The sequence below is a fragment of the Dendrobium catenatum genome, unplaced genomic scaffold, assembly GCF_001605985.2.
Source record: "Dendrobium catenatum unplaced genomic scaffold, ASM160598v2 original_scaffold_219495, whole genome shotgun sequence".
NCBI classification, from domain to species: domain Eukaryota; kingdom Viridiplantae; phylum Streptophyta; class Magnoliopsida; order Asparagales; family Orchidaceae; genus Dendrobium; species Dendrobium catenatum.
In genome coordinates this window covers 48,522-56,586 of record NW_021537905.1, presented here as the reverse complement: position 1 = coordinate 56,586, position 8,065 = coordinate 48,522, and the positions used below count along the sequence as shown (strand labels likewise).

General features: G+C 34.2%; 2 protein-coding genes across 2 annotated transcripts; one reads left to right on the top strand and one right to left on the bottom strand.

Moving 5' to 3' along the window:
• Positions 1 to 492: 492 nt before the first annotated feature.
• Positions 493 to 829, top strand: LOC110115393 (60S ribosomal protein L39-like). The gene has a single exon (XM_020848608.2). The coding sequence runs from the start codon at positions 493 to 495 to the stop codon at positions 646 to 648; it is 156 nt and encodes a 51-aa protein (XP_020704267.1). The 3' UTR covers positions 649 to 829.
• A 4,083-nt stretch (positions 830 to 4,912) lies between these two features.
• On the bottom strand, positions 4,913 to 6,151 carry LOC110105710 (putative F-box protein At4g22660). The gene has a single exon (XM_020835311.2). It carries the CDS (start codon positions 6,149 to 6,151, stop codon positions 4,913 to 4,915), a length of 1,239 nt encoding a protein of 412 aa, XP_020690970.1.
• Positions 6,152 to 8,065: the final 1,914 nt, after the last annotated feature.

Here is an 8,065-nt window from a genome sequence, read left to right as displayed (position 1 = left end):
ATTCGGTGAGGCATGCCAAGCAAAGGACTCCGTCTTGGTTTATAAGGTTGAGTTGGCTGGTCATTAATGTAGAGATATCTAATGGGCATAAGATTAATTAGCAAAATTTGAAGCCGAAATAGTGTCCAGATTCTCCGGTTCACTGAAGCAGAAATAGTATCAAGAAATGTTTCTTAAAATTGTTTGATAGCCCATTAGATATCTCTGCATTAATGGCCAGCCAACTCAACCTTATAAACCAAGACGGAGTCCTTTGCTTGGCATGTCTTACCGAATATAATACTTCAAGGAGGCTAAAGAATTCTAATGATATGAAGAAACACTATTAATGGCACAAAAAGAAGTACAATCATTACTGTGGAAAGTGCGGAATTTTTTTTCTACGAGAAGCGAACTTGTCCATCCACAGAGAGGACGTAGATCACAAAAAGAAGTTCTCTTGCGCTAGGGTTTCTTCAACATCGCCCGTCTTGCTCTGGAGCGGCAGCGAATATGCCTTCGTTCAAGACTTTCCGGATCAAGAAGAAGCTGACGAAGAAGATGAGGCAGAATAGGCCCATTCCCCATTGGATTCGCATGAGGACCAACAACACCATTAGGTACAATGGTAAGCACAGGCACTGGAGACGCACCAAGTTAGGGTTTTAAGGATACTCTCAGGTGATCGTTGATTTGGGTTCAGGGTAACCGCATTGTTTTCCCTTTTATTATTTGAATGACATGTGTTTTAGAGTTCTGTTTTGTTTTAGTTATTTATGAAAACCCTTTGATGTGTTGGAAACATTGTTAGTTTTGAGTATTGAAACTGTGAACATTTGCTACGCTCTTTTATATGAATTTCAGATTGTAGTTATATAATATATATATATATATATATATATAATATATATATATATAATATATATATATAATATATATATATTATATATAAAAGAAAAAAACAAGATCACAAAATTAAACCAACTTGATAGATTTGTGATATGGCCCAAATATATTTTTTTGAGGTATCTGGTTCTTAGGATTGGAGAAATTGCATTATGGCTTGTCATTTTCTTTGGCCTTAATCAGGCAAGAAGCCTTTTCAGAAGAGAGGAGAGATCTTTAGTAAATATGTCAATTATTGAAGTATTTGGATGAAGAGTGGAAGATTGTGCGAACTCCACAGATTCTGCAAAAATAATCACCTATGTTAAGATCAAGAATTGAATTTGCTCTTGCTTAATATAATATAAGTATATCTTCAATTCCTTCTATTTATTCTTTAGTGTAGTTTGTTCATTATTCAACTAATCACTATATTAGGTTTATGCTTTATCATGTATCTCAGATGAATACAAAAGTATATAGATACAATACCAAATTTCTAACATGTTCACTAGTGGTGTCTATAAATAATTAATACAATCATAGAAGAGTGGAGCCTAAGCTTAGCTAGTTGTGATGTATGGAAAAGGGAAGACCACATTTAAACCGATATAGGCTACAAGCAATCCACTGATGAAGTGCCAGGGTAGGAGGTTGTGAGCATGACGGCGAGTTAACCACGCATGGATAGAAGTGAAGTGTGACGATCGAATGGGAAGTCTATAACCTGTTATAGATTTTGTCGACTCTATAGTTTGGAGAGTTCGCATTTTGCTTACAGCTACAGTGCTTTTTAGTGTTCCAGGCTCTATGTCATTTTTGGGCAATGGCTCCTTACTATCATGTTTTTCTTCTTTTCATTTTATTTATAAATTTTGTTGGGATTTAAGGTTTAGGTTTTTTTTATTTTTTTTACATTTTGCTCTATTCAGCATTAGTGGCTTTAGGTCCCCTTAAGGACTTGTATCCATTTTTTTAATCAACGTGCAGACCCCCAATGAATGTTAACAAAAAAAAATCATGTCATCTTCTCGAAGAGATGTTGTAAGCAAGTGTTATGAAAATATTTTATAACACTAACTTCAATTCAGTATTTATGATCATTCTTTTTATGCAAATTTATAAATTTTATCTAAATATATAACATAGATGAACAATAATTTATATTAAATATATAAATATATAACATTGATTAATTTTTATTTTTTTATCCACTGATCTAATAGGATCATTATATAATTATTCTAATACTATTACATTTTTTATTTTTTATTTAAATAATGTTAAGGTTCAACCCCCATCATACTATTGAACCTTGAGCCTCTCCTTTTTTCAGTTCAATGTCCTGGCAGGTTATCACAACCATGATTCTAACTAGTCAACGCCATCAATGAGTTCTATTGAGCGGTACTTAACATCTCTCATGAATGACCTGTAAATGGCTTGCTTGCAATATGTGTAGCCCACATGAGAACAATTATTAGGTCCTCCGACCGGACGTAGATCTTTGTCCGGTCATCGCTGAGTTACTCGATTTTTACTCGGTATTTGCTCGGTATTGCTGGGTATTATTTCATAATAACGAGGAATACCGCTCTGTGAAGACCAATACCGAGTAATACTAAGCTATACCGAGCAATACCGAGTTATACAAAAAATATCGAGTTTTTCTTCTAGAAAAACTCGATATTTTTTGTATAACTCGGTATAGCTCGGTATTACTCGGTATTTTGTCTTCACATGATGATATTTCTCGTTATTGTTTAGTATTGCTCGGTATTTCTCTTTTTTTTATCACGATTTTAGTGACAACCGAATGTACCTCTACGTACGTTCACCGGACCTAATAATTGTTCCATGAGTTTAAAGCCTAGCACATTATGGTACATGTATAAGTTTAAGATTAAATTTTTTGAATATCTAAATAAAAATGAACGAAATAATTTATTGAAATAAATTAATTATTTGATCCATTTCTATTTATTAAATTTTTATTTTGGGATTTGCTTTTAAGTCTTATTTTTTTATAAATTAAATAAAACTCAAGTATTATTGAAGCATCATAAGAAAATTCACTTGATTAAACGTAAATCTATATCAATTATTTGAATTGAAACTTGCTTAAGAAAACTCAGGATCAATTGAACTATGATTTTACAACATTTATAGTCTAAGTGAAGTTTTGAAGGGATGAATCTAATGATACCAAAATGATTTGATTCGACTTCAAATGAGCCAAAACCAAGCATCTAAAGCATAATTACAAACTTCATTACATTAATTTGAGGATCAACTTATCTCAAAATTTTGAATGCTTAGAGCTAAAATGGCATTTTGATAAGAAAAATCCAACATGCCCATTATCACATACTTCAAAGGTCATTAAAGTGCTTAAATATTGAAAGAATAGTATATACTCAAATAAATCAAACGAATTATAACATGGATTGTTCTAAAATTTTGACTAAAATTAACATAATGCAACATTTAAAATTTATAAATACAAGTCGTTTCTCGATAGTTTGGAGATCATAAGGACTTTTCAACTTTACATATCCTCCAATTGATAGCATATCCTCCAAAGCTCTAAAATGAGAGATGTGTTTTAATGAACTTTACATATTTCTTTATGTGAAATGTCTCAACTAAGAAATAGGAAAGACTTTAAGTAAATGGAGGTAATGAGGGTTGGGAAGGAGAAAAGGCAACAACTATGGAAATGAGAAAAGCTTTACTTTAGTGGAGTTAATGAGGATTGGGAATGAAAAAATGTGGCAACTAGGGAATAAGAAATGCTTTTATTAAAAGGAATTAATAAGGGTTGAGAAGGGGTAAAGGCAAGAAATATGGGAATGGGAAAAGCTTTAATTAAATGGAGTTAATGAGGATTGGGAAGGGGAAAAGGTGGAGGGAATACCAAAAGGCAGAGCGGAAGGCTGGCCGGCCAAGGAAAAAACGTAAGGAGTTTTGGTCGCCTGTTCGGAAGTGGGAGGTAGGCGCAGTGTGGATGGGAAGGAAAGGGGTTGATCAACTGTTTAAAGGGTGGGAAGGCTTGATGGCTACTTGGGAAGGGATGCAATGTTCTGTTGAATGTTTGGAAGGATTGGAGTGCTCGATGGGCTATTTGTAAGGATTGGAGAGCTCAGTGGGCTGTTTAGAAGGATGATGGGGGTGAAGAGGAGATAGGATATAGGCAAGAACTTTGCCACAATGATGATTGTTGAGCGTTGCTTTGCCCTACTATTAGGGACTTCACTCCTCTCTCAAGAAGACTCATACACACATATAACTCAGAAAAATTGAAATTTCATTCTCAATAAATGGAGTTGGAATCGAATGTGCAATTATTGGAGATATATAGCTTCTCTCGAGTGAACCTGACCAAAGATAATGGGAAAAAAAATAAATATTTGTAGTTAATATTGAATTGCTGGTTTGTAGCTAAAAAATGGCCAACAAACATTATCTATAAATAGAACATGATGCATATTAGAATTGTTTCTTTAAATAGGTTTATGATAAATTCTAAATTTAAAAGTAATAAAATAAGCATTTTGATTTTCATAATTTAAATTAAATGTTACTCATGTCTTAAAATTTAATATTTAATTTTATATTAAAATTTATCTTTTATTACATACATTTTTTTAGGAGATCAAAAGAGACTAATTGTGTAAAAAATTTACAGCTTTACATATCCTCCAAAGCTCTAAAACATGTTGAATCATGTTTTCCTTCTAAAAAAAATGCAATGTCTCTCCTTTTAGAAAGAACAACCAATTGGCTACCAACTCCAAATTGTTCTTCATTTGAAAAATGATTTTGATTCAACTTGCTAACTAGATTTCACAAAATGTCTTAACAATAATCTAGCATAACTAATATATTTCCTTAAAAAACAGAATGGCGAAAGAGAAAAAATAACATATTTATGCAAAAAATGCTACTAAATATTACCAAAAAAATGCATATCCAATATTTTAAAAAAACTTATAATACAAAAACATTCTTGTTACATGCTTCTTAAAATATTAACATATCCAATTTATTAAAGTGATGGTGTGAACCATATTGAAGGGGGCCAGTTAGGCTGTGAATTAGAATCAAGGAAATATTGGAAGCAATCATTATGAAGATCATAAAGTCCAGCATCACGAGTAGCATCATCTTGTGTCATGATGTCCGCATGATCGGCAAAGTATATGCAGTTTGGTCTAATTCCAAGAGCTACTGTGTGATGTAATGAAATTGTTTGGTTGTAACCTATAAACAAAGAGAAATCCCCCAAGTCTGTCATGGAGATCCATTGAGAGGAAGAACAAGAAGAAGCATTAATAGCCGGCACAAACTTAAAGACAGAGATTTTGGTTGTCTTCTTTGTATATCTTTCATCAACCTCCATACCACTGATCTCCCTCTTAATTTTTAGAAGAGTTCCTGATAAAAATGCAATGTAGTTCCTGCAATAAGAGTCAGTGGAATATGGATCTTGTATTGCTTGGCAAACAAATTTAACATTTTTTCCTTCAAGGTCAAATGCCAATACTGCTGAGAAATGTGTGATTGCATAGAACATTTGCTCTTCTTCATGAAAGTAAACATCTTCAAACTCTTCAAATTGGTCAACGTGGTAAGGAGGCAGTTGTGGCCCGAGAACCCAAGCATGGTCACCAGGCCTTGCCAAAGCTAGTAATTTTATAAAGCCGTAAATAACAACAATGGTACCGAATGGGTCGCTAGAGGAAATGGCAATCTTCTGGAAATATAGATCACGGAAACTTTCTGCATCAATGACATATGATGGATGCTTTTCATCATAATAATACTTGATATGACCATCGAGGTCGTATTCGGGTTTGATCCTTTGCCGTTGATCTTCGGGGATGGTGAAGAGGGATGGAAGTGATATTTCAGCTTTTGTTAGAGGATTGAAGAGGCAAGGTTGCAAATAAGTTAGGTCAAGGGTCACGAGCCATCCATCCTTGGAGCCATAGCAGCGACGGCCAGAGATGTGGTTACCAATGCAGGAGAAGCAACGATTGCAGCCGATGCCGCCTTCTTCTTTTTTGGTGGTAAGATCGCAGAAAGTAAGTGTGTCAGAGGCCTCTCCGGCATTGTTGGGAAGAAGCAACCATGGGGATGGAGTACGTTGAATTCTAAAGAGATCATTCTTGGCAAGAGCGAAATTCCACGATGTGCATGTGGCAGCGAATCGGAGGTAGTCTACAATGGGAAAGTGCGATGAGAGGCAATGGAGGAGATCTATGGGGAGATCAGACCATGCCATATTATATGTTATGAAATGGAAAGGGAAGAAAGAAGAGGCCAGCCTCCTTGCACTGCATTGCTTAAACAAAAATAAATAGAGTTGGAATTAAATGTCCAATCTCTGGAGATATATAGCCTGGCTCTCGAGTGGACCTGGCCAAAAAAGTGGGAATACCAAAGATGGTGGGAATAAAATAAGCATTTCTTGTTAATATTCAACTGCGTTTGTGGCTAAAAAAAATGGCCAACTACCATTATCTATAAATAGAATAAGATGCATATTAGAATTGTTTCTTTAAATAGGTTTATGATAAATTTTAAATTTAAAAGTTTTAAAATAAGCATTTTGATTTTCATAATTTAAATTAAATGTTACTCATCTCTTAAAATTTAATAAATTATTTTGTATTAAAATTAACCTTTTAATCCCAACAGTTTGTTAGGAGATCTAAAGATACTTTTTGCATAAAAAATTAACATCATTTCAAAAGATCTTGAATCAGTTATTCTTAAATATATAAATTTAGATTAAGTTAAATTAATAAAAAATGGGCTAAGTTGCTCCTCACTAGAAATTATTCATTCTAATTAATATTTTCATAATTAAGCTAGAAAAAATTATTCTAAGCAAATGAATTTATACTTGGTGAGAATTAAATGTTTTGGGGATTCTATGGGATCTGAGAGGTAGAAGATGAAAGCTTTCAGCTGATTGTGTTGAATGTCTTGAATATTTTGATTGCTTTATTCATTGATGGAATCAATATTTGTGGAATTGGGAATTATTAATAGAACATTTAATGAATTATTAATATATATATATTAGATGCACAAAGCAAAAAAAGAAGAACAACTTTCACAAGTGAAAAGTAAAGTTAATCTTGTGGATGTTGTTGACCTCATTATTGGAGGTCAATTTCCTCGGAATCAATATCTAGCTCTTAGGTTTTCGTAACCTAGCGTAGACGTCCCCCCATAGGATTTCTCTTAAGTGGATGCCTAATGATGTAGCATTGACTCAACTATATAATTTGACTCAAATCGAATTAACTCATTTGAAATTAATTAAAATTAAAAGTCATTCAAATTTAACATTAATAAAACCTAATTTAATCAAAATGAGATTAATCCAATAAAAAAATACTCAATTTCAACTCAATTCGATTTAAAACGGTATTGATCAGCTCGGTTTAACTCAATTCAGTTTAATCTAAATCAAATTGATATCATTTAGCCTGAGTCGATTCAACTAATTAAACCCAAAATCCACATATAATAAAATCCGGTTAATTCAACTTCATTTTAATCAAACCCATCTTTAGATCCCTCCTAAATTCAGTCATTTAATCTAAAACCTTTAATTTTAAAATAACGAGTAAGGGTAGGATGGTAACCTTGCTAAATAGAAGCATTAGGGGCTAAGTAGTGGTTTGGGCTAAACTTGAAGTGCAGTTAGAGCCGGTTCAAACAAAGCCCCCAGGTCTCCTCTCCCTCATATTTCGGACGAACCGTTCCCCCCTCATATTTCGGACGAAACGTTCCCCAGCCCTTATTTCGCGAACGGCCCCCGAACTCCCTCTTCGTCTCCTGATTCGCACGCACACAGAACGCTCTCGCCTCTTCCCAGTTCGCGAAACCCCAAGGTTCCGCCTCCCTCTCTGTTCGCAAGGAAGCCCTCATCCGCCTCCTCCCTTCCGTTCGTTACACTCGGGGAAATCCACCAGCAAGCCCTAGCACGACGACCCACTACCTTAGCCGCCACCGACTACGCCGACCCTGCCATTCCAGATTTAGGTAATCTCCTTTCTTTTATCCTTCTTCCTCTTCCTTCATTTCTTCTTCTCAACATTCTTCTTCCTTTCTATATTACATTTCATTCATATCCTCCTCTATGGATTCTTGATAAAATGAAAATGAGATGCGCCTTGATTAT

Excerpts from the sequence above, each read along its gene's own strand:
- LOC110115393 (XM_020848608.2), top strand. The coding sequence starts at position 493 with ATGCCTTCGTTCAAGACTTTCCGGATCAAGAAGAAGCTGACGAAGAAG.
- LOC110105710 (XM_020835311.2), bottom strand. The coding sequence starts at position 6,151 with ATGGCATGGTCTGATCTCCCCATAGATCTCCTCCATTGCCTCTCATCG.